Here is a 26117-nt window from a genome sequence, read left to right as displayed (position 1 = left end):
AACGAAGAAATTGTATTAACTTGCCTTGACCTTATGCGTTATGCACGAGACGCCAGTGATGATGGATTAATATAGTTTCGAGTGCTTGTGATCGTTTCAAGGGATTGCACTAATATGTAATCAAATAATAGTATCTGTTAAACGTGAAAAATTATTAACGTCCTAAATGTGTTTAATTTTGCTATCGAATCGAATACAGAATATTATATTTTAGTTAATTTAATTTATTTATAACGTACATAAATATTTATATGTCCTCAATTATCTCATATATAGTATGACATAAAATCATTATTTTCATTCATACGTTCTACACCGTGTTATATACTATCTGTATGAAATACTGCAATACTTACGCGTATATTTTTTTCTTATTAACAGAAATTGTTTCAATTTGCGTATCAAAAGCGTTTTCAGTTCCGAGGATGCAAGTAAAAATCGTAAGAAAGTAAAAATGAAATTTGTACAGCTTTGTTTAAGACTAACACAAGTAAAAGGGAACCATGATGGATAATGGGATATTTCTTATTTTTATCTCATTTCTCACGAGACAATCGATACGTGTTCGTATCAAACTCCAAGGTTCAACGCCTTTTTACGATCGTTTTATTTTATCATCATCGTTGCCTCACCTGATTATTTATTATTCTTATTTAATTATTCTCTTAACGATCAACAAAGTAACCAAGGATATGCTAATATACGAAAACAGAAAGTTAACATTGTACCTTCTGAAGATTCTTCCCTTGCAAAGAAAATCGAGTACAATTCATTATCATAATGCACTTTGACCAAGCAAAACTCCATAAAAATTCCACTTCCATTATTCTCACGTCGAATCTCGTGAAAAAAGAAATGGAAACGAGAAGTGAAATCGACGAGCCGTGAAGTTACAGCTCGTCTCGTTGCGTTACAGTCGAGAAGTCTGTTTCGTTCGATGATGATCGGCAAATAGGGAGGTTCGATGAGTTCGATTGTACGACTATGCGAACAGAACGGAGAATTTAGGATACGTGGACTCGTGGGGCGTGAAGATCCCTCGGGAATCGGGCTAATTCACGGAACGAGATTGATTTAAGAGTTTCGGCCATTCTTCCGGGCGATTTCGAATAGTTGCACTTGAATATCCTTCGAGTATGCGACACTTGAAACGATTGTTGAAATACTATGACGATGATAGGAATTATCATTTAACAGGTTCTTCCTTACAAGAAATTAGTTCTATAAACGAGATGATCGCTTTTTAACGCATTGTTGATCGGTCACGAGTAAACTCGTCGTGTTTTCATGCATAAAATTAAGTTGTTAGATTTTATATAAAACAGTCAGTCAACAAAATATTAATATCAGTTAACAAAGTCTTATTAACGCTTTAACAGAAATGCCTGGTTATTTTTATTTTACGTGGGGAAATTAAGAGATGAGATTGGAATATTCAAAATGTATAAAATATTTTACGATAAACACAGTTCCTATGAGAGTGTCTCTTAATCGCAATCTTTTCGTGGTATTTACGAAGAGTGATAAAGCGATTCGTATTAATTTAATATACATTTGCAGCATAAATATCGCATTAATAAGATTAATTATTACAAGTTCCTATCAATTAGGATTATCTACAAAAGATCGAGTTACCTATATGTATATTAATAAAATATTAAAACTGGGAATGTTTATACTTTCTTCTGCCGTGATTGAAGTGTCATGCCGGATGACACAGGATTAGGTTTTGCAAAAATAGAGTGACTCCTGGTCGGTTCAAGCTTCGAGGACGTGGTTCAAGTAGGCGATATAGCAGATGGCCAGTCGTAGGATCTCGATCTTCGAGAGTTTCTTGTCCGGTGGCAAAGTTGGCAGAAGCTTCCGAAGCTCTGCGAAGGCTAAATTGAAAGCTTCTACTCGAACCCTTTCCCTGTGACGAATAAATAATTAACATGCGAGGTTCCAACTCTGCAACGAAGGTGTCAAAATATTCGTCGAAAATTTGTTGTTATTTTCATTTTAACAACTCGAGATTTATATTTGATACTCGATATCCTGATTGTTCAAAAAGGAAAAATCGAGGAAGCGATTGAAATTAAATGGCTAAAGCAGTTTCAGTAATTTCGAAAGATCAATGCTGTACATTTATGTGACAAATACTTCAAAATTAATAAAATACCAATCTTTCGATCAAAATTGGAAGCTTTAAGCGATCTAGATGATACAGGGAGACGCAGCAAGCGTAAAAATGAAGTTTAAATATATTAAATATAGGAGATTAATAGGAGACGATGACAATTAACGATAATTAAAGGTATTTAGATAATTTACGCGTATGTTTACGCAACTTTTACCTCGTGGCGTGTGCAGTTCGATATTTTTGCGTCGCTCTTCTGCGTCGACGTCTTTCTTCCCTCGAAAGGGTGCCAGCACCAGGTGCACTAACCCCGTTTACAACCACGCCGTGACCGCCATTCGCCATTTTGCCTTCGATCAATAGGAATTTGCGAGAAGAAAGATAATTTTCCTTTCCTCTTCCTTCTCCTTAATAAATTAACATTCAATTTCTTCGCGGATAAACGCTCGAACTATTGCGAACGGATATTGCCAGTGAAGCACCCATTTTCATGCTTTAAATCTGAAACGTAATATATCGTTCGATCGTGTAGATTCAAAGTAGATTAATAAATGTTTCGACGATGTTCACAGTTATCCGTTGACGTGTAATCGAATCTCAAGGGAATAAGCGTTGAGGAAAAATTCGGAATAAAGGGGAAACGTAATAAGTTGATCAAATATTTGCCATACGTATTCGACACACGCGTGAAAACAAGTGCAACGGACAACAGAAAGGGTTAATCGTTTCTCTAACTCACACGCCCTTTCATATAAATTTTCTTTATCGTGAAATATCAAATAAAAATATAATACCTGAATAGTACTTTAAGATTCCCGTAGATGCAAAGCGTATAGAATTGAAGGAAATCGGTCGAAGAAGAAGACGCAGTACGGATGAATAAACGAGGAAAACCAAAGGCAAACAGGATGCTATGAAAGAAAGAATAGTTTCGATGCTCAGGGGGCTCTTAAATTCCGAGAAATTCGATGGAAACCGACGAAAAGTGTCATTGTATTATTCAGGAAAACTTGGCTCGTCCGTATGACACGCGACCCATCCCTTTTTAATTATTTACACAGAACAACCCCCGATCTCGTTCAATCTGATTTTTATGGTAAACCGGCAATTCGTATGGACATTTTCTCGCGGTTTCTTCAATATTTCATGAAATTTGTCAGATTTCGATGCCGTTTCACTTTTATTGCCAACTTTTTCCCCCTCTCAATTCTCACCTTTTTCATGCAAATTTTATTATTCGACGAATGTATCGGAATTAGAGTTGCGGGCACTTCGCTCTATTTCATTTTTTATAATTAGAATCGATTTTAAATTTGAGACATTCGATTAAAAAGCAAGCGAAGGCAAAGTAAAGTTTAGAAACTCACCAAACGATCACTGCACAGTTTCTATTCCCGTCTTCGATAAGTCTTCCAATTCTTTAAAATAATTCATTCTTCCTTCGCCGATAATTAGCGTCGAAAAATTACTGTCTTCCCTCTGTAAAAGTATTTCCTTCTTTATAATTGTATTATACCTCGTATCGAGTAAATGTATCTGCCAAAAAGAATATTGTAACACACTTTTTACACCTCGACACTATCCTTTCTTCTCACACTATGTATTTTTCAACGAATATTTAACAAATTTAATAATTGAACGATTATTTAAATTATTTTTAAACGTATCCATATTAGAGTAAACATAGTAATTCACTGAAAAAGCACTTCGATGATACATCAAAAATCTTTATGAATCTAAAGCAAAGTTTTCTTAATACGTTTACTTCTCTCTCTCCCTCTCTCTCTCTCTCTCTCTCTCTCTCTCTCTCTCTTCCTATTGATATAACATAACAATTCCTATCAATCAAACTTTTAAACTAATTTAGAAACTTACACCTGTATTACTTGAGACTTCAACCGACCACCGTCACTCACAGATTATCAATTTCTTTACATACTTTAAAAACATATCACACCACTGTATTCGATGCTTTATATCTTCTAAACTATTTTTCTTACAAAAACATCCAAGCATAAAAATACCTTTCACCCAGTGAATCAGTCAAACACGATTACTCGACGAGATAGACGATGTCTCTGATAAGATTTCTGGCTGTCGCGTGGACAGGATGCACCCCGAGGAACGATTTCAAGGATCATCTCGATGTTGCTGAAACCACGCCCCTGAAAACATCCCTTCGTCGTTCATCGTTCGGTCTCTGTTCATTCGTCTCTCTCGTGCAGCATCCCCTTGGTTCTCCAATGGTATGGCGAGAAACAAGGGGTGAGACCGCCCCAAACCGGTCGCCATCGCGTCGCTGTCACGGACCATGGAACGCTTCTGCTCCTCGTGGATGCGAGTACGGGAATGGATGGACCATTTTATCGATCATGCGAACTGTACAGCTTCTGCGTGCATGATCGGAGGACTATAGGTGAGAAATTTGGAATAGTGATTGTCGGGCAAGCGTTGGATTATTTCATGCCAGTTTCTACGCTTTCGTTTTGCTTTCTCCTCTTTTCGTACCGGTATTTTTTGGAGCAAAGAGAAATTGATTTTAACAAGCTGTATTTTTCTTCCGTCTCTTCGGAATCTTTCAACTTGTGCGTTTCTGATCGGAGAATTTTACGCGAGGCACACAACGTTGAATTATTTGACAGCAGTTTGTTTGCTTTGCTTTCGTTACTTTGTATTTTTATGTTGCTATCTTCTTGGAGAAAAAGAAATTGATTTTAACAAGGTGTATTTTTCTTCCTTCTCTTCGGAATCGTCCAACTTGCGCGTTTCTGATCGGAGGATTTTACACGAGGCACAGTGATCATCACACAACGTTGAATTATTTGACAGCAGTTTGTTTGCTTTGCTTTTGTTTCTTCGTCTCTTTATATTGGTATCTTCTGGGGGAAAGAGAAATTGATTTTAACAAGTTGCATTCTTCTTTCTTCTCTTCGGAATCGTCCAATTTGTGCGTTTCTGATTGGAGGATTTTACGCGGGGCAACAATTTGTATGCTTTGGTTTTGTTTCTACGTTTTTTTTTTTTTTGTATTGATAACTTCTGGGGCAGGAGAAATTGATTTCAACAAACTGTATGTTTCTTCCTTTTCTTTCGCTACTTGCTTCGATCTCTTTTAGCTACGCAATGAAAGGATTGGCGACACTTTGTGTTTCCTTTGACAGTTACTCTAAAAAAATCCGCATTCATTCTCTTTCCTTTTACGATGTTTTATTAATCAAGTTTGCTTCAAAGTCTCAATCTTCGTCATTAACTCTCCGTTCTTCGCGTCACTTTCGATCCATCCGTATCTCTTTAACGTAAGAAAATATGTCAAGTCTGAGCGAAATATAATCAAATTATTATTGATAGCGCTACTTCTCGTCTCAATTCTATGTTAAATGTTTCCTGAAATCATTAAAAATTTCTTCGCTCGTTTACGTAAGAGCAAGATTGAATCAGGCGAAAATCGAAAACTCCTTTTTGTCGACAAAGAAGATATTATACAATACAATAAAAAGAAACTCGAATAAAAAGTTTTTAACGTAAAAGGGTTTATCCAACTACGAGATACAAATATAGAAATTACACAAATTCTTCTGACAAATTAGAAGGGCTCGACGATAAGGGATTCAACGGTGCTCCGAATAATCACATTCACACGACGATATAATATACATTATGGCATGCAACACGTGTTGCAGATTACATCCTCGTAACGAGAGACGAGATGAGGCGAACCGCACTTGAATTGTTCGGCTTTCGATTAATGTTTCTTCTGGTCGCGCATGTCATGACATAGTTCACGCTTCGTTACTCAACCCCTGTCTTTTCGACGCATTTCCTCACCCCTTCCTGGCACGTGACTTTTGCCACGCGACTTTTCAAAGCAACGAATTTCAAAGAAGGGGTTGTTATGGTTTTCGACAGCTTTTCCTCTCCATCTATCTATTATACACTCGTTTGGTGCTTCTTGCGTGCTGGATAGATTGTAACTGAGTAATTGTATAACTGTATGGAGAACTGATTGAAGAGATGGACAACTTTGAAAGGCGAACATAGCAATTAAGGAGAAGGTGAATAAAAGACAAGGATTAAATTTTTGAAGCGCCAGTGAATACATTTTTTTTATGGAAATAAACAAATTTAACGTATCCTTTTTGGACTGTAGCCAAAATTCGTTCACACGCGTATGACACGATATTACGTATATGCGATGTTACATGACAATGGGTTGAGAAATATCGAAGGAGTTGAATATAGAAGAGAAAAGAAATTAATTGGCAGAATCTGCTGAGATTTTCGAATTAAAAAAACTGTTTCTTGAAAGAACAAATGTCTCAAAGTGAGCGATAAACGCGAGGGTGCAGCACGAACAGGGTGGCACCAGGAACAGTATGATCGATATTTCAGTGTCTGTTGGTATATAGGAACATACAGTCGTCGTTATCGGTTGAAAAATTCACGTATTTTCTTGGACAGATGTGCTTTAATAAAGATATATGCACTATACCAATGATAGGAATAATTATTTTCATTGTATTACCAATTACATAAAATATATCATAGTTGTACAATACATACTCCTCAACGTTAAAAATATTACATTGAAATTTTCTTTAAACGATAAGATTTTCTGATTGTAATGAAGTGACATAAAAGTATATAAAGCTAAAGGCTACGCATTATTAATTACAAAAATAGAAAAGAATCAAAATATGCCCGATTGTAAAATTTATAATTATACTATAATACGAGATTAATTATTATACATAGAAGAACCTCGATCTACCGAAGATTTAAAAACGAATAAAATACACAAAAAAGCTGGATATAAAGATACAAAATTAGCGGATATAAAAGTGTTTCTTTTTAAAGCTGTTTCTATCTTGTCTCTATTTCTAGCATATTCGGCCAATAATCATTCGATCGTAATGCATTTCTCGCAGTGGTACCAGAGACTGTTGGATGATCATAATCGTTCGATTGTCTGCATTGACGAGTAGATTTTCTTCTTCTCGATTCTCGAGACGCTGACAAGCAGAGGTTCGCTTTTTTCGACCATCTTATCCTCCAAGCTCGTTTTATTTCCGTTCTAACTTCGATGTTCAGCAGACAGTAAAGCAGTGCCACGAAAGAACCCTGAAGAAATGGTGCATTTTCTTATTTTCTAAATTTTTATTTCTTTTTTCTTTCTTTTAAGGCTAATAGAAGTACTTGGAACGAGGCGAAGAATTGATCGAAGAAGAGCCAGACCAGTTCCACGCGGTTATCCTTGTGATAGGAGAGCCCAAGAAATAGAGTATAGTGAGCACCAAACAGGGGTACCAACACCAAAGTAGATTTGGCCCACCTACTGTGTAAGAGAAACAAATTTATATATTCTTCATTGTAATAATCCATTTGTTCTTTTATATCGCAATAAAAGTACGTTCTTTCATCTTCAATACAAAAAGCTGTGCATCGAGCAGCAATAAATCAATACGAAAGAAAGAGTACAAGTTATAAATTTACCTGTACTGCATTTTTTTCCGTTGCAAATGTACGGACGTCTTGAATTTGATGAACAGGACACGTACAATGTTGAGGAACAGCAGAAAGTTGAACTAATAACATTATGTTATTGATTCATAATTCTTATTTGCAGATACTTTTTTATAGCATCTTCTGTAGGAATCTTTTCTTTTAAATCAACGAGCCTAATCTCTCATTCAAAGGTACGTCACTTACCAAAATCGATATTACGATGGGGATCCTTATAAGAAGAAATAAAGAAGGATTTTGGTGAGTGGTCCAGCAAAATGTGTCTTCGATCGTGGCTCGTATTATTACCCAAGGAACAACCACGAAAACAGGTAATCCTTAATTGTACAAGTAAAAATCACGTCCTATTCCTGTCCTTCGTATTTCTAACGTGTATTACGCGATCTTTACTGAACACGTGACATGTCACTGTGTGCATGTCAGGGTTCTTTAAACGACATTGAATGTTTTTTTAAATAATTCGAAGGATTTTTAAATATCCAATTTTAAAATGACTTTCTAAATTACTTTGATGTAAATTTGAGAAGATGTTGGATGAGCTTGATTTGATCTCGAAACCACCTTCGAAGGCTTTGAATTAATTTTACAACGACATCGAATCAGTTTATCTTAATCTTGAAATGTACTCGAATGGCCTTGCAACGTCGTCAAATAATTACGTACTTAATTAATCGTATAATAAATTACGTCTGTATAAGCTTACCCCAGCCCAGTAAAATATACAAATTAATGGCTGAACTATCCGCACAAAACGCCCAAACGACCAGATTATGCAGGTACAAACCCTCCATCAGGATCCAAGAATAATTAGCAACGATGAAATACTGCCACACACTGGTGATACCTTTACAAATCATTGTCTGAAACTGATTATCTTAATTGTACATCGATCTCCATCAATTTTCTCTTCCAGTTAGCTGTCTCTTTTAATCGAGTATTTGACATGCCTACGTTTCGTTGCTTGATAAAAGCGTTTTTCTCGTCCAGATAAACAACGTCCACTGTTCGTCTAATGCCATCGACGAAGATCCAATCTCTGATCAGTGCCATGAACGCCCTCATTATGAAAGAAGCGAACAGATGCATGTGAAGCCTGTTCCTGGGATTTCTGAGTTTTCTAAACGAGGCAATCGATTGTTACAACAAGAACCGAGACAAGGAAAGAAACACAATTAGTCGAGTACCTGAGTAGAGAGAAAATGATCATCGCGATAACCAGCATAGTGAAAGATGTGGTATAGCCGATTTGAGAGACGAGCCTGACGATAGGCAGCCATTTCTACGACAAAAGAAGAAATTAAATCTATAGAATTACATTTTGAAAAACTTATAATTTTGTTAAATATAAAATTCGTCGGTTAAATATAACTATAAAATATATTAAATAGAATAGATGTTTTAAGAAGTTATAGTGCACGGTATAAATGGCAGAAATAATTTCGAAAGTTACGAAAAGGAATGATTTCACTTTTTTGTAGATAAGCTTTAGCGATGTAATCTTCTTTTGAGAGGAAGTTAGCAAAAATTTCTTTTACGCGATAAAAATATAGATAAGATAATCTCAAATGAGTTAATTTTAAATAAACGCGTGTAAGCTGAAAATTCTTACAGCCAACAGAAAAGATTCAAAGTTCCTGTAGTCTCGAGGATCGGTCATCTCGTCTATTTCCAGGATGGTCTCCATGAGGTAACGAGTAGTGAATTCATCGGACAACTCGCATAAACTGTAATTACTGCCGGGAATATTGTCGTAATTTGTGTACCATTGACCATTTGGAAGACAAGCTTTCGTGGCCATCGCTATAACGCGAACATTCGACTCCAAATTATTCGCTGCGGGATTTAACTGATATATCAGGCCATTTTCAGGAGGACAAGGTAGAATGGCGATGGTCGAGGCTTCGGTATACGACCAGCAAAGTATCCCATCAAAATGTGGCGGGCAATGGTGAAGTTGTAACGTTGCATTTTGTGACGTTATGTTCTGATCTATTTGTTAAAGATACGTAGACGATTAAAAGATTATTTTTTACACCCACGACTCTCGTCTTTCTCATGAAACTTTCATTGTTTCCTTTTCATTCTTGCAATAGTAAAAAAGAAAATAAATATAAAAAACACTAGTCACGTTAATAGACTTACATTCTGCCATCAATCCATCGCATTTCTGTTTTTGTTCGATAAAGAAACGTTCGATGTTCGACGTTGCGTTGACCTTTACTACTGGCTCCATTTCAGTCGATGTTATTTCGTACACTTAATGTCATTCGAGATGACAAAATTTATTAAAACGTTGACGGTCCAGAGCAACTTTGGTGAAACGTTAGGAAAATTTTCTAATGTCAAATATATCTTTGAGGTATTGAATGGAAAGAATAAATGAGTAGCAAAGAAACACTGATGTGAACCTTTTGAAATCTGGTACTGAAGTGACCAGCTCGTGGATTACATGGCTATGGGGATGTTTGCGCTCATGCCTCGCCCTTTGTTTTCTCCTTACTATAGCTATACTACTATAGTCACCTGGAGGAGGGACAGACTGGAAGTAGAGTAAGTCAGCTACGTATCAGCCAAATATCTTCGATTCTTCCACTATGAATATTTATCAACGAATCCTCTCCCAAAATAATTAACACGTAATATTTCTCTGACAAATGACTTGTTTGTTTATTAAACTCTTCCCATTTATTTGCATAAATATAGATACAAAATAAAGAATAAAATAAAGATCATACTAGAAAAATACGATAAGTTCATTTTTGTCGATCTTCTGCTCTTTATATCGCTTGGTAACTATGAATAAGTAATTTAATACGAAATAGTCGAAGAAGGGAATAACTTCTAAAACTGATTAATTCTACGATACAAGTCCCCTGAAAATAGGCAATAAATTCACCTGTGACCTTCAAATGGTGGTTACAAATAATTTAGCTGAACTTATACGTCTGATCGATAATAATATACCTTGTTAAAAAACTAATTGTATTTATTAAGGGGCGATGGCACAAATGTCGCTACTTACTGCAAATTGTGTTGTACAATTTAGAAGATAAATGCAATAAAGCAAATCGATTGGCCATCACATGTACCATCCATCAAGACGATGATAGACCAAACAGTCTCTCGAGGTTCTCAGCCAATATTGATAGAACCACCAAGGAGCAATCGATCATCCAATTGTATCAGAAGTATAGGTAGACTAAAGCTATTATTTTAGCGATGATTAGAAATCAAACAACGCCTGAACAAAGACAAAACTTTCATCGATCGCAGGAATGATATTCTGTGTCTTTCCTATCGGAGCAGAGTAAAAATGATGAAAAATCCGATTTACAATTTCTTGATAATTACCAAAACAATTTCTCTGCATGATTTTTACGCTTACATAAGAAATCACAATCGAAATCGTATTTTCCAGCGTGACTTTCTGGACGGACAAGACGGAGGAGGAAAAATTCTACGGGGTACAAAAGAACGACGAGAACCGGTGTATTCAAAATTTGTTTTATGTTAAACTTACACCAATCACACTTTACAACAGACTGCATTCCTTCGTAAATCAACTTGGGAAATCATCCGCGTGCAATTTCCATTAACGTTTTTCAAACACCGAAACAATTTTACAGACAACGTACTAAGTTATTTCTCTTCCTTTAAAAATTCTTTACAAATCTTTTAAATGATCGAAAATACCCAACAAACGTCACGCAAGACGTCACACACAGCGGATGATTTTGCGCACCGGATCCAGCAGGGTCGAGCTTAAAATCACTTCTATTTTACAGCCATCGATGTCAGTAAGTTGTTAGTAAGTACATACGATTCATTTTTCCTCCCGTTATCGTTCTATTAATTATCTAGTTGCTCTTCAGCCACCTGCAATACGATGATCGTATTATTTACAAATTTTCACGGCTATTCGTCATCAATAGGCCATTCTTATATCTCTCGGAGATAGTATCTCGTTAACATCAAGACGAACTCCTCCGAACGAGTTTACAATTAATTAGAAATGACACGAAGCACGGATTGGACGCTCGGTCTTACTGATCCGCGACAATTCTTTAAGAACTGTTGAACGACTCTCTCGATTCCCGATGTTTGTTCGTCAAGAAACTTCTTTTATATATAATAATCTGACAGGGTTTCTTCACGGTTCTCGTTACGATCGGGAAGGTAATTATCGTACAAAGTATCATATAGTTTCTTTGGCTTCGAGGGTTACGCATATGCTGCCAAAGAATGGAATTCCTTGAACGTTTCCTCTTACACAATTCGTTTTATTACTCGACTATGTTCTTCATTTGGAATACGGTTTGGTATTTGTGGGATTTTGTTGTTTATGTAGGACCTAGGTCTGGCAGTTTAAAGAGGGAAGCCTATGCGGATTGGCGCCGTGATTTCCGTTTCTGACGGCCACGCTTCGCTTTATCGTGTGACAAATAATGGTATATGTCCAGTCTCCTGATCACAGGAATCCTTTAATGGAGGAAAGTAGGCGTAAGGATCGGTAGTGTCTTATGTCGAACGTCTTTTCTTTCGTTTACCGAGTGCATGGACTGTCTTTTCTAATTTTACCACCTTGAATGCCGTTTCTACGCTTTATTCGATGGTATGTCTTTGCCTCGACTCTTTTGTCGTACTTAATTGCTTAGTAGAAGTAACAGGAAATGAGAGTTTCCGTTAATCAGACAGTATTGGTTGAATATACGAGCGAAAGCTTACAAAATCTTCTTCAAACAATCATAACTTGAAAACTAATGTCCGTTAAACATACATTCAGGTGGCGTTTTTTATTTATATTAGTGTGTTGATTACCGTTTGAAATACAGACATGCGTTTATAACTCACTCTGTATATACAAATTTTTATTGGAAAAATAAAAATATTCGTCGGCTTATCGTTTAAGCTCATAACAAGAATTAAAATATATGTATAATAATTAGGATAATTGATACTAGATAATTCCTCCAATATTCTAAATTATCATGCAACATAGAACACTTTAAATAAGACGTGCAATTTATAATCGCTAAAATAAGAATCGATAGATTTATAGTCTATTAAAATAAGTAAAGACGAATAGAATATTTAATACCACGACGATAGATTCCACTATTTCCATTAAAAATTAAATATCAAAAGCACCTTAGAAAAATTCCGGAGCATCGAAAAGACACTCAGAGGTGGTAGGATTAGACGAGAGGACGATGCGACGATCTCGATGCCCGCCATCGAGATCTCTCAATAGGAACGCTCTCGGTGTTTACACATGAAATCGTACAACAACGAGTAGAATTACAATTGGAAAGGCACTTCGAACGAAAAGTATGGCATCGAGCTACGACCAGACATCGCGTAACGTTAAAAAATCGCGCTCTGTGTATCTTTGAATTGACCTTGTTCATTTTACCTTCCTGTATAATCTGTCGTACATAGTCTCGTACAAATATCAAATACTCTGCCTATATCATTTTCGTACCAGGGAGAAAAACGAAACCCAAGAACATTTGTGTCGCTGTGCCTTCAACGTCCGGCAAGAATGAAAAAGCCAGTGAAACGCTCGAAAACTTCCTTCCCTTTCTTCTGTAGAAATAAATTCTCCAACTAGGGATCACCAAGGACTTTCAATTTGGCTTCTTGACTTCTAGGAGGAATTTCATCGTCTTCTTCCACTCTCGACGATTGCTTCTCTCGAGTACTCCGCACTAGGTCGTCCTATGTCTCTCACGTGACGTCCACATCTTCGTGGATCGGTTCGTAGAACGAAAATCGTTATCGAACAATCGATAGTTTCGAGAGGCTCGGTCTCGTCACGGTTAAAACGATCAACGAGCTCCTATCGACGGTGATGTTGCAACGATCTACAAGCTCGGCGTGTTCTAGCGAAAGTGGCGGGCAGAACCACCTCGTGTAACGTCTTCCATTCACGCAATTATCGTGTCTACGCGTACAATTCCAGGCGAAGGCGATTATGTTCGGGCTAGCGAACGGTCAGAGACATTTGCCGGGATTCTGGGAACACCACTGCGGCCACATGGCTTCTGTTTTCAATCCACGGCTAGTTAGAAGCTCCATGTGTGCGGCTAGCCTCGTATACACGCTTTCGTCTGTCGAGTAGCCGTTGGTTGGCATGTCGCTCCTGTGTATAACAAAAATTTATTTCGTGATTATCGTTATACTAAATTGAATAACATTTTAAGAGATAGGTAATGAAAATACAAGATGTTTCGATAATTGTAATATCATGGAGTTTGGACAAAAGACTTTAAAACGATGTTCGGTATCGATCAACGTAACATTCTCCTTTGATTTACATCTTTCTTCGACAGAGATACTTATAAAGTTTTAATTTTTCTTTTAGATATATGGCATTCTTTTATCACAAATTTCTTTCTTTCATCAATCGAATTATCGAAAGAAGAGCCTTTGTTTATCTACATTTTAGATTATCAACACTCACCATAATCTCTCAGCGAGAGCAGATGCCCTGGGCCATAGTCGAGGTCCCAAGGACGCGTCGCCGGTCTGCTCGCTCCAGATAGCTGCCTCTCCGCCCAAAACGAGGCTAAAATGTTGCTGGGCGTAATCTCTCCAAGGTCGATGATTGTAAACAGTTTGCCAGGTACGATACTCGCCACAGGCGGCCTCTCCGATCTCCCTCCATTTTCCAAATCCACAATCCAGATACCACGTGTCCACGTGAGAAAGAATCACTCTGAAACCGTCTTCTAGAAGATCCAGTGTCTCCGGCCAGTTGCTACCTCCCCATGATTGGATCACGTGAATCTTTGGATCGAAGTACATGGTGATGTAAGGTCTCTTTGTCAGCGGGGAACTCCACAGAATCACAGCCTTTGGCGTTTCATCGTGGTTGGCCTTCACCAACCTTTGCAACATCTTCGTTTCGAATTCGGCCCACATAGCATGGTGATCGGTCATGTTCTGTGCTTGCATCGCGGCCGTGATGTTTCCGTACTGTGCCCAACAATCCAGGTTCACCTCGTCCCCGCCAAGGTGCACGATGTCCCGAATTTCGGTCAGGTCCAGAAGCTCCCTGTACAGCCCCTCTAATATTCGATAGGTGTGCTCGTTGATAGGATTCAACTGGCCGCAATTCGGCTCGCCGCAATACGACGACCATGGCTGCTGATCAACGCAGAGAGCCAGCTCCCCGTAACCGTACTCCGTCCCTGAGTAAATTAACAAGATCAACGCCGGCCTGAGATGAGTTGATGATGCGTTCAGGCCCGACTAGTTTGGTCATTTGGGATATTACGTGTTTTTTTTGTCGGACGTTCCGATAATGAAGAACAGTGTTATATCGATTACAGTTAAGTTAACAATAAATAAAAAGAAAAAGGTTTAATAGATGAACAAAGATGACGGCTGAATTTTAAATCAGGCAAATTTACGTGTACATTAATCCTTTAGTTTCAATTCAAGCATCGATTACTAGACCATAGATTATTATGCAAAATTGATATTTATGTAACAAAAAGAATGAGTCGAGCTTTTTGAATTTTACTCTTCTGTATATTTGCATTCTCATGCATTTCTCAAAAACTGCAATCTCATTAGTAATTAAATTACATTCTGTCAGAGATAAGCGAATCGTCCAGACATTTCTCAGCGACAGTTATATATCCACCTTTTATTTCCCCTTTTTTAACCACCAGCATTCAAGCCCCAACCTATAGTCTCAAACCAGACATATCCTTCCTGCAGCCGTACAATTCCACCCTAAAACCGTTGAAAACTCACCCCATTGCCAGCCAGCGCCAGCATGTGCCGGAGAGTCGATCTCGATGAGTACCCTGATGCCGCGGATCCTCGCGTAATCCGCGAGATCCTTCACATCGTCGGGCGTATAGATCTGATCTCCGCTGTAAGCGCCCCATCTGGCCATTTCGGGGAACTGGGCTGAATCGAAGGGGAAGCTCTGCGAGTCTGATAGGTGCCAATGGAAAGTGTTCAACTTCGATGCCGCCATTCCGTCGATCACACGTTTCAGTCGCTCGATGGGAAAGAACTGTCTTCCCGTATCGACCAGCAAACCTCTGTAGGGGAACGTTGGCTTGTCCTCGACGGAAGCGCGAGATAATACTCGCAAGGCACCTTCCCTTCCGGCAGACTCGTCCCACCAGATCATTTGGCCAAGCGTTTCCAAACCGTGTCTGGCGCCGAAGAAACTTTTTCCGCTTATTCTAGCTTCGAGAATCTTCCCCTTAGGCATCAGCTCCAGGGTATACGACTCGTCCGTGTCTAAGTTCGGCCCTATCGCTCTGCCATTTCCGGCGGATAGGTAGACGACGAACATGTCCACCCCGGATCTGCTTTTCGCGTTTGGCACCTTCATCAGGCTTCTTATGTTACCTGAAACAGGAGACCTGAGCGTCAGTAACGATATCGTGGTTTCAAACGTGCGGTAAATAAAGTTATTTATCTAAATCTATCAGTAGCGAAGTTTAGTTAACTCGAGTAGTTTCTAAAACTTTTCGCCGCTACCGAAAGCGAAAGACGTCTGTATGGCTGCATATTTGCGTTGACAATAAACGTATTGTTGATTATTCTTCGACGCGTGAATCGGAAGAAGCGAATATGCCTCTGAGTCGATATTCTTCGCTTAAAAAGAAGAAACGAAAAATACTAATTAGCTTCCCTCAATCTGACTCGGAGGATATTCAAAGATTACGAGGAGCAAACGATGGTTTGAATCTTACATGGTAAACGACTGATTTAGGAACTAAATTATGTCATTTCGATGAGAATAGTTCGGGTATAGGAGTTGCTTCGAATACACGTTCGACCGAGTTAGATGCGTTTTGTCTTCACAAACAAGTGAAATAAATTCATTGCCGAAGTAACGAAACGTGATTACGTCATGTATCATCGACGATCCACAGTCATGCGTTGCGTCATTCGTCGCTTTGTTTGCACTTGACGCGAAAAGAAGGTCCAGCCACAACGCACGATATCGTTCTACAACACAAAGCGTCCAATATTGCGAGTCTTGGTCCCAAAATGGTTAATAAACGAATTACTGTCCCGAGACTTTCGATCAGGGACTTGCTTGAACATTCAGTCCATTCGTGAATAAACTCCTTATCATAATTTGTCGATAAAAAATATAAAATTATATAACAATATTCGATGAAAATAAAAAATTGAATCTTCACCGATGAAAACATCCTTGGCGTGCTCCAACAGATTCTTCGTCTCCTGGTCGCTAGTGTTCACCGTGACGAATTGGATTTGCTGCAGATGTATGATCACGCTATCTTCGCCCAGGAACACGTTTCCGGTTGGTCTGGGCCAGAGAAGCCTGGTGTTTCCGCCGCAGAGGGCGATACAGCTGGCCAATGAGGTCCTCGAAGATCTGACCGCTCTCCTCTCGCATCTTCCAGCGACGCAGGCCCAGGACCACGGACTCTGAAACGTTCTGCGATCCAACAAGAATCGTTAGATTTTAAAGAAGACATCGATTTGCCTTTGTTTTTCACCTGTTATCCTAACTTTTCCTTGGAACGTCGTATTTTACGATACTTTAACAAGCACCAAATGGATAATTTGCGATGAAACATAGCCAGACAAACAGACAGGGTTGGTAGAAGCGGTACGAGTCCAATGGTAGGGGTGAACGTACACGAGGGTGGCTTTTATATTTTATTGTCGGTATTTTCTTTCTCTCGTTTCTTCCTTCGTTCTCTAGAACTGTTGCTCATAAAATTATGATAATTATATTCGCAAGCTTTATTGGAGAAACCGATTTATTTTGAGATACGATCGTCTCGAACATTTGTATCAAAAGCGTCTTGAGATTTATATGAAAAAGATACAACGCGCAATAAATGTTACGTGAACGAACAAAGCCAAATGAATATGCGATAAGATAAATGGCGTGCTATTATTCGACGCGGTGAAAGATATGTTTTTTGCCAGTGAGATGAAAAAATACCCCGACAGTAAAAATTGTATGAGAAACACAACACGAGGAACTGAGTGCCAGGTGACGTGTGCATATAGGAAAATGGTGCAGTGCTGGGGGAAAATCGAAGAAGGGAGAAGAAAGACCGCGATAAAGATTCATAAGGTGGAGAACTAAGATCTACGGGCGTAGAAGTGACCAACGAATAACCGATCGATCGATTCTTATAAACCTCGAGCGTCCAGTGAAATTCAGTAAAATTAGAAATGAAAACTGTTACCTGAGGGAAGAAACACTTGGATATAATTTCATTATCTAAACCTACTATCTGTTTCATGTGGTTTCATATTTGTCGAAAGTAAACTATACCATATTTACATTTGCAAGAACTAATACCGGTGTAACTGAAATTGATTTCTCTTCAACTAAGTTTCGAAATTACAGGAATTTCTAGCGTAGCACTTGACTCGGTGAACGCGTTAAAAAAGAATTGCAAAATGGAAGAAATAGATTTTTACTCCAGAGCCAACGATAATTCGTTTATTTCGCTGGAATTTCGTTGATTCTAAGGATTCATAGAGAAACGAATATAAAAACGTACATACAAAGTTCGTTATTGATTTTTTTTGAGATTGCGAAATTAACGCGAAGTCTAAGAGACCTATTTCCAGTTTGGTAGACGACAAAACAGAAATATTTGGAAAATAATCGAAACAAGGATCCAGCACGAAGATCAGATAAACGTTTGGGATAGATCGGCAGGTTCTCGGAAGATGGGAAATGCAAGTCGAACGAAGACGAGGATCGAGGCAGTGGCGTGTGAAGCACAACCTGAAATATATGTTACCATCGAACAGATAACATCAACCTGATAAATATTCATGAGACGCTTAATTATGAAATTACAAATATTCGTGAAAGTCTTGGTATAATATTAAAAAAGGAACCCTCGATATTATACTCGTATTCTTCAAAGAATCTCTCGTTAATTAAAAGGCGTTAAGTTGGATAACGACGTGTTCACGACTTATTCATGATTCCTGCAAGTATTATTCTGTTTCCTGAAACGTGTATAGTGTATAAATGCAAGTACGTCAATTATGGCTTAATTTACGACAAGATGTAATCCTATCCGTGTGGATAAGAGCGAAACGTTAAAGGGTGTAATTGTTAATTTGTAATTTCACAACCGTTGAAAAATACGTGTATATACAGATTCCAATTAAATAAACCGTCTAGGAACAAGTCACGCAATGATGATGATTTATTTGCGTTTCCTGGCTGGAAAATGGCGAGAACGTTGCAACGGAAGAGACGATTGCGATTCACGAAGAGAGACAGTTCTTTTAAATACTCTTTACTGTTATATCGTGCAACCGTAATACTTCTATAATTACACAGAACGATGTAAAGAATTGATTTGTACGTACGAGAAAAATTATACAAGGGGTTCCCCTTAACATAATTGTTGCAACTAATAACTACCTTATATTCTTGGAACTTTATCCTCTTTGTTAGTCTCTCTATTTCGATATAGTCTGTATTTTAATAATTATCGCAAACGTACTGCTCAATTAATGTTTCTTAGGTAAAGTCGTTCAATAAATATTCTGTTTACTTTTGTAATTGCAAGTAGTTTTGTCACGACATATTTCCAACTGAAATAACTGAATTGACGTAACACATGAGTCAGCATCAACAAGTATGTTAAAAAAAGGTGCTGTTATACTTTGTAATTGCATCGATGTATGAAGGTAAAAGTAGTGCAACAATATTGAATATGTAAACAACATCTAATTTTGATCTCTGACTTTTTCTTCTATTTTTAAACGTTTTAAAAGGATATGCGTATCGCCGTCCCAATGTAATAATGACGTAAGTGAAAATTTCGAGATAAACGCGTTACCAGTTTCACGCATATCTAATTTCTCTACTATAAAAGTTTCATAATTTTCCTAGCCACTACATCGCGGTAACGTCGTTATCGAGATATAAATAACCTTGTTGGCTATCGCACTTCGCAGCAATAACGGCAAGTGAGATCAAGTTGTTTATCGTAATCTTATAAAACATTTCCTTCGTCGTTTAATTCCAACTTTTATTAAATGAAATTACTTTTCTTCGTCTCTGGAAAAGTCATTTTCCCGCAGTTACATAATCGTTGCACTGGAACGTCGATATACGTATGTAGTTTTTCCTGGTTGCGTAAAACACGCAGTGTTTGCTTATTCGTACAAATCGAATTGATAACGTATCTACGATAATGATAATCACAGACGAATTAACAATTGCCAAATATCCGAATACCTACAATCACATTACATTCGAACGTTTAAAAATCCGTTTCTCCTTCATACATAATAATCGAACACGACGACTACCATGAAAAGATCAAGTCAGATTATTCAAATGAAATGGTCAAAGGTTGAAATGAACGGATAAATGAACATGCAGAGAGCACGAAAGAGAAGCAGACGGGCGCCAGCTGGTGTCCCAAAGAACAGTCGATGAAGCGGATGACGGATCATCCTCCGAGGGAAGAAGAAAAATCACGGATGGCGTTTGGAGATGGAGGACAAACTTCTTGGGCAGAGGTACAAAAAAGAGAAAGCTTTTTAGCAAATACAGGCATCTCTCCGGGTCCAGGAAGACGTTACCTAGGCTCTTCCAGATACTCGTAGAGCCGTTCCTCGGGTTTCTTCGTGCTTTCATTACCGACCAGGAAAGTAACCAAGCCTCGTTGCAACTCCTTCAGTCTTTGACGTCGATCACGGTTGTGCGGGAGGTAATGAACGAAACGAGATATGCGGCAACAAAAGGCATAAATAAACATTAAATAAATAACGGCTTGTCCGTTTTTGGGGGGGCATGGGATGGATTCGTGGAATCGTAAGAAGCAAAGAAATATAAAGTGGTTCGCGAAACTACTCGAACATTTGCCATGGAACATTTTTCCGAATATATTACGCGCGTTGTACGAAATATTTCAAAATTTTGTCGGTATATCGTAAAAAGCTAAAATTTGTTCGTGTTTCGAATAGTGCTTATCCGTAAAAAGTTTCTGCGATAAGTGTTATGTGAATAATTTCGTGGGTTATTTTGTGCGATATTTTCACGCTATTAGCAATTTTTTCCATCGATAAGAAAAATACGAAAGGACGGAGTTCCACTGTGTTTCACATGCAAAAAAGATGGCCTCGATAGCTTTCTTTAATTTGTCACGATTATCGCTTAATGAGAAGGCCACGAATTATTTCCAACTGACAGCTACAATTTTCCATTATAAAGGAAAGTTTAAGTACAAAAATTTACTAAACGTACCGTTTTTATAACGCGTTCCTACCGTGTTCTTATCAACAACCCTTCACAGAAATCACATTACAGCTGTTAATCTAACCACGTTCGTAGTTTCGTCATTATGTAAAATCAACGATAAATTAAGAAACCAAATCAAGTCATCGTATTACGTATAAGAAAGAGGGACAATAAAATTTCGTTCCTTCCTATTTTCCTCTAAAAACCAATAACACGAACATCGCGTATATAAATAATTGGATCAATAATGGGAACCGATAAGGACGAGAAACAAAAATAAAAAGGACGAGACGTAACTGGAAAAAAAAAAGATAAAAGCCTGAAACCTTGCATTCTTTCTTTCTAATTAGATTCACGACGACTGTTGGGAACGATAAGATCGTCGTCGGCGTGTAAAAGAATGTTCGATCGAATGGCGCCGATCCGGGCGTCTCGAGAACGGCACGGCGACCATGTGAAGCTTAATAGACGATAATAGGACCGAGTATCGACTCGTTCGCCTGGCTACCCGGTGCATCGTTATTATCGCGTACTCACCGTCGTGACGAGAACGGTTGGAGAGAAGCAAGCGGCGGAGCGTGCGCGTACATGGCGATGAGGAGGACCCCGGTCATCAGGACCAGGAAGAGGAGGATCTTCCTCATCCATCCGCTCGGTACGCTGCCTACCATCCTCGACAGTCTGCAAAACAAATTAATTGCAACTCGTTATTATTTTCGCGTGATGGAATTTTTTCGAGTTTCCTCTTACATTTTATTAATAATAATTAGCGAATAATAATAATTAATAATAATTAGTGGATCGTTATGTTATGTTTCAAGTAACTGGAAAATAAAGGCTATGAAAGTAAAATGAAAATAAATATCGGTAGGTGTCTTAATGGCTGGCGGTATATATAATATCGTTCTTTTTATGCTATCGAATCAAGATGCGAATTAATCGCTGGTGTCCGACAGAAGAATCTTAAAAGTTACAATAGTCGAATTCTCTGAGTCGTGAAAATGATCTTAACGAGCAGATATATACTATTAAGCAAAATAATTAGATCAATTCAATCCTTATAACACAGCGATGTAATAAATAACACGATGAAATAATCTTTGGAATAAATATCAATGTTAAATACTACGGAATAATAGGTGAAATAAAACTACTTTTTTCGAATTAGCAAAGCTCCGTATCTCACGCCAATACGCGAGTAAATATTTGGGGAAGATATAATCCAAGCAGAAAATTTTATGAATAATAGTATTTTTATATTTTATATTAGGTCGTCCGAAAAGTTTCTTTCGTTTTATAAAATAATGGAAATAATGGATGCACAACATTTTCCCTTTTATATTATTTTATCGAATTGCGTATGATCGATTTTGTTCTATCAAAATAAAGATCACAACGTTAGATTAGGTTCCATGTTTGTATAAAGATGCGTTGTTGTAAAAGACGTGTCTGTAAAAGAAAGACGCTTTTCGGACAACCTAATAGATTATTTGCACGAGAAATACGAGAGTTCGTGAAATATTGATTTCTAAAATTATCGAGGGTAAAGTGCGGTATCGTATCATATTGATTGTACATATTGTACATATTGTACATATTTGCTTTTATTTAATATTTACTTTGATATCGATTTTTTTCCTTTTCTTTGGATCACTTAGATTTTTACACTATAGTCGAGGATATAAATTATTTATCGCGTGTATCTTTCGCATTTGTGACATGGATAAACAAAACAGTGTTTGAATTGCTTCCAAGCTATTACCCGATGGAACGTTGCCTATTAAAATAATTTTCTAGCGAATCTTAGCGATTTATTTTCTGAGAATCGACCGACCATTACACTTTCATTTACTCTGGTCATGAACGAAGCCATAAATCGCGAATCTCGGTGAGTCGGCTTACGTTTAAGCCGAAATAAAACTGGCAGAGTTTCCAAGCCTAATCTCGCACCAAGAGATCAAACGATTGACCAACCATAGCAATTTCATAGAAGACACTACTTCGATATTTGACTAACTCTGGCGTGATCCTCGAATCTCTCGTGTATCGCGCCAACAAGCTCCAAGACTTTTGACGTTTTAAGACGAATTTTTGCCAATGTAATTAAAAAGAAAGATCCCTTTTATAACTGATATTCTGGATATCTTATATATTATTTCATATTAACTGTATTCTGTGCAATTTTGCGCTTTCAAATATGCTGCAAGTGCGTAGAAATCTGCGGTCTAAATATATTTATTAAATTTAAGAGAAACTTATTCATCGATCGGCAAGTCATTCTGCAAAAGAGATTTTTAAGTAATGAAAAAGACGCGACTAAGTGAGTCGAAAATGACTGAACTGACGGAGGATTTAAAACGAAGCGGTAGCTTTCCGACGTTAGCCGATCGAAATAAAAATGAATGGAGAATCGACTGGAATTATTTTTTACCTTCGCACATAATTCCGTAAGAAAGTATCGAGTACGGAGTAATTGTTCGTTTTCAATGAAAACGGCAAACGGTATTCCGTATGTCGAAGCATCGAGCACCAGCGTGTAGCGACTTATTCCGTAGTTTCGCCTTTACTAACCGTGGACTGTGGACTAACTTCGCCTCGACCGCTATTGCGTATCGGGAGGCTCAAGTTTTCGTGTTAACGAACAACCGCTGGCCGAGAATCGATTGGAACAAACCTATATGGTAAATTGAGTCGAAGGACAGGCGAAAGTTTCACGGTAATTTTATGCGGACACGTCGATTGTCGTGCAGGGGTTGAAGACAGGGGAGACCGATGAGAAAGAGTCGGTTGTACGAAGTACGCCTTTGTCTTTTGTGTTTCTGATTGATTAAACTAGCGATAGCTTCCTTCGTGGTATACAGTGAACGCTATATCAATAAGAATGTTTCTCTTTTGGGTAATAATCTTTCATAATTTGTTTACGAAAGGCAAAAATCAGTCGTAGATTCTTTCTTCGAGAATTTTATGTTTTATCATTTTGAGAATCTTCGTTGAAACGTTATATATTCACCGGTACGACGATAGGAAAGACAAAAAGGAAAACTTGAACGAATTGCTTTTTTAAACGCGGGAATTTAAACCTTCAAGCTTCTGTAGAATTGCCCAACAAAACGGGGACGTTTTAGCACAAAGGGCGTGCGAGTCGAGGTGTGCAATGCACGTCCCCAAAAAGGGGACGTCTCTTCGAACGGAAAAGTTCTCGTGCTTACAAAAGGTTTTTGTTTCAAGCAGACGTGCTGTTCCATCTCGATACACGTTCCGGCGTCGGTGGAACACGTGACTCACACTTGGGGACGACGCTTTTGTGTAATTAGGTCTCGTGACCCCTTCTAAGGCGTGTCGTGTACCACGAAAATAATTCGTCGTTCCTGGCCAGACAACTGATTAAGAAGAAACCGAGTGCTACGTGTTAATTTTTTTTTTAATGGGAGCAGTAATTATAATACAAACTGTATTGCATGGAATATTATTTGCAAAAGATTTGAGAAAAGAAGCACGGTAATTTAGACGACACTGATATTGCCAACGTTGATTTCTTTTTCATTGGATTCGAAGATTTTCCTTCTTAGAATTTTTGACGAACGTTTGATCACGTTGATAAGATTATTTGTGATATCATATGCAAGCAACGCTTCGGGAAAATGTAAACTAAATTTTAAAGTAATTTCAAATGGATTTTAAAAGGCAGTTGTAATTTCAGGGGTGGACAATTAACGTTCAATCGAATTCGGAGATTTAAAATTCACAATGTTAGAATAACATTAATTTAACAGAAACGTTACAAAGTTCTAAGAATCTAAAAAATTATCAGATCTCCTAGCCAGATACCGTATAACTATCTTATGTACTGCATATGCTGTTTGCATTACTAATTCGAGTTGCAGGCCGCTCCTGTGATATCGTACATGTCTACTATACATTTGTCATGATACTACTATACATCTATCGTGTCATACGTTCGTGTGTAAGTCAGTTGGGAACTTCTCGGGTCTCGGATCGAGCTGATATTCCCTATCATAGAGTAGAATGCTGTTAACCATGACTCCTGGCATCAATAATGATACCCATGTTCAGATATCACGTGAGAACCGTTGATCCGTATCCAAACTAATAAAACGTTCTAAATAAACAAAAGAAGCATTCCATCGCGTTATATCCACAGATCTATATCAAATAATCAATAGCAAACTCATTGGTAGCGAAAGAAGCCATAATTCGTAGGTCTTTGGACGTGCGATAAACCGAAAGCCTGCATCGTTATGGTACGGTCCGAGTTCTCCAAGATATCGTTTAAATGAAAAATGCTGAACAACGAATGAACAATGACATTAAACAGCTCGCAAATTCAACTGCAATAATTCGATAAATTATGTTAAGTACTTAGCAAAACACTATGTTTCACAACGTCAGAGGATTCAACGATTCTATAACCCGCGATTCTACCTCAGGTTACCATGTAACTCTTTTTCCTTTATTATCACAGATTATTTTCTAACGGTCGTTATTTTGATAACAATATCGAACCATAAGAGCACCGTAAGAGAATCATCGACGCTTTCACAGTTTGGGTTTTCGCGCTTAACAACGTTATTGTACTTAACAGCGCTACGATCGAATACGAAGGATTGATAGCGTATCCTGCGAATCCCGACGAAGCTGACTGAAACCTCGCGAAGCCTCAAACTCTAATAGACGCAATAACGTTCGGCTAAGTGTTGACATTGAATTATCTTCAAACTGATAACGTATCAAGTACGATATCAATACGATTTTAATTTGATTGCGAATTGCACGTTGATATACACTATTCGTATATGCGTAATATAAAATGTGAAATATAATATAATATACGCTGTTAATGCTGTTCTTGGTGGCCACCGGTATCAGTGCTAATATCTTCATCTAGTCAACTGCGATGCTGGACGAAACGTTGGAATCCTCTTCCTTTTGGACACGCCATTTACCCGGACACCTCAAACAACCACAAGTATCGTTGGATGTATCGAAGCTAAGTGTAACAACGTGAATAGCGACGATTCAGACTGTGGAATACGCTCTCTTACTCAAGATTCTGATATAATATGATACAATCTAGATGTATAAAATACAAAAGTGACTCACAAATAAGTGACACTCAACGTGTCAATCACAACGGTTTATCAACGTGCAGCCTAAATTGTTGTACCTAGAAGCGTGATATTTCGATGGAATACACTCTTTATGGCTTAAAAAGGA

At 37.9% G+C, this 26117-nt stretch overlaps 2 protein-coding genes and 1 long non-coding RNA gene across 9 annotated transcripts in view; all 3 read right to left on the bottom strand.

Annotated features, from left to right (window-relative positions):
• Nucleotides 1-2474: 2474 nt before the first annotated feature.
• On the bottom strand, nucleotides 2475-4990 carry LOC125385666. The gene is made up of 3 exons (XR_007225187.1): nucleotides 3995-4990; nucleotides 3487-3598; nucleotides 2475-2620 (listed from the first exon to the last, which is right to left on the bottom strand). It is a non-coding gene; the product is annotated as an uncharacterized LOC125385666 (long non-coding RNA).
• Nucleotides 4991-6602: 1612 nt separating this feature from the next.
• Nucleotides 6603-9804, bottom strand: LOC100652126 (secretin receptor). The gene is made up of 9 exons (XM_048408486.1): nucleotides 9782-9804; nucleotides 9249-9636; nucleotides 8824-8918; nucleotides 8591-8756; nucleotides 8343-8505; nucleotides 7826-7956; nucleotides 7610-7701; nucleotides 7313-7451; nucleotides 6603-7237 (listed from the first exon to the last, which is right to left on the bottom strand). The coding sequence occupies exons 1-9, from the start codon at nucleotides 9802-9804 to the stop codon at nucleotides 6980-6982; spliced, it is 1455 nt and encodes a 484-aa protein (XP_048264443.1). The 3' UTR covers nucleotides 6603-6979.
• Nucleotides 9805-11127: 1323 nt separating this feature from the next.
• The window catches only part of LOC100645012 (probable beta-hexosaminidase fdl), a 38670-nt gene continuing 23680 nt past the window's right edge, over nucleotides 11128-26117 (bottom strand). For 4 of the 7 annotated variants that reach the window (XM_020864469.2, XM_012312153.3, XM_048408855.1 and 1 more), the window contains 6 exons: nucleotides 21420-21563; nucleotides 20225-20323; nucleotides 16819-17081; nucleotides 15404-16015; nucleotides 14103-14832; nucleotides 11128-13781 (listed from right to left, as the gene is read on the bottom strand). In XM_020864469.2, the coding sequence (XP_020720128.2) occupies nucleotides 13634-13781; nucleotides 14103-14832; nucleotides 15404-16015; nucleotides 16819-17081; nucleotides 20225-20323; nucleotides 21420-21563 (1996 nt within the window). In that variant the 3' untranslated portion in view covers nucleotides 11128-13633. Of the gene's footprint in view, nucleotides 13782-14102; nucleotides 14833-15403; nucleotides 16016-16818; nucleotides 17082-20224; nucleotides 20324-21419; nucleotides 21564-23313; nucleotides 23421-25733; nucleotides 25753-26117 lie in introns of those variants that run through there. The other 3 variants (XM_012312155.3, XM_012312150.3, XM_012312152.3) reach the window with 3 other exon arrangements.

This window comes from Bombus terrestris, chromosome 9 (assembly GCF_910591885.1).
Source record: "Bombus terrestris chromosome 9, iyBomTerr1.2, whole genome shotgun sequence".
NCBI lineage: Eukaryota > Metazoa > Arthropoda > Insecta > Hymenoptera > Apidae > Bombus > Bombus terrestris.
The sequence above is the reverse complement of the archived record's forward strand: the minus strand, read 5'-3'. Positions and strand labels throughout refer to the sequence as shown.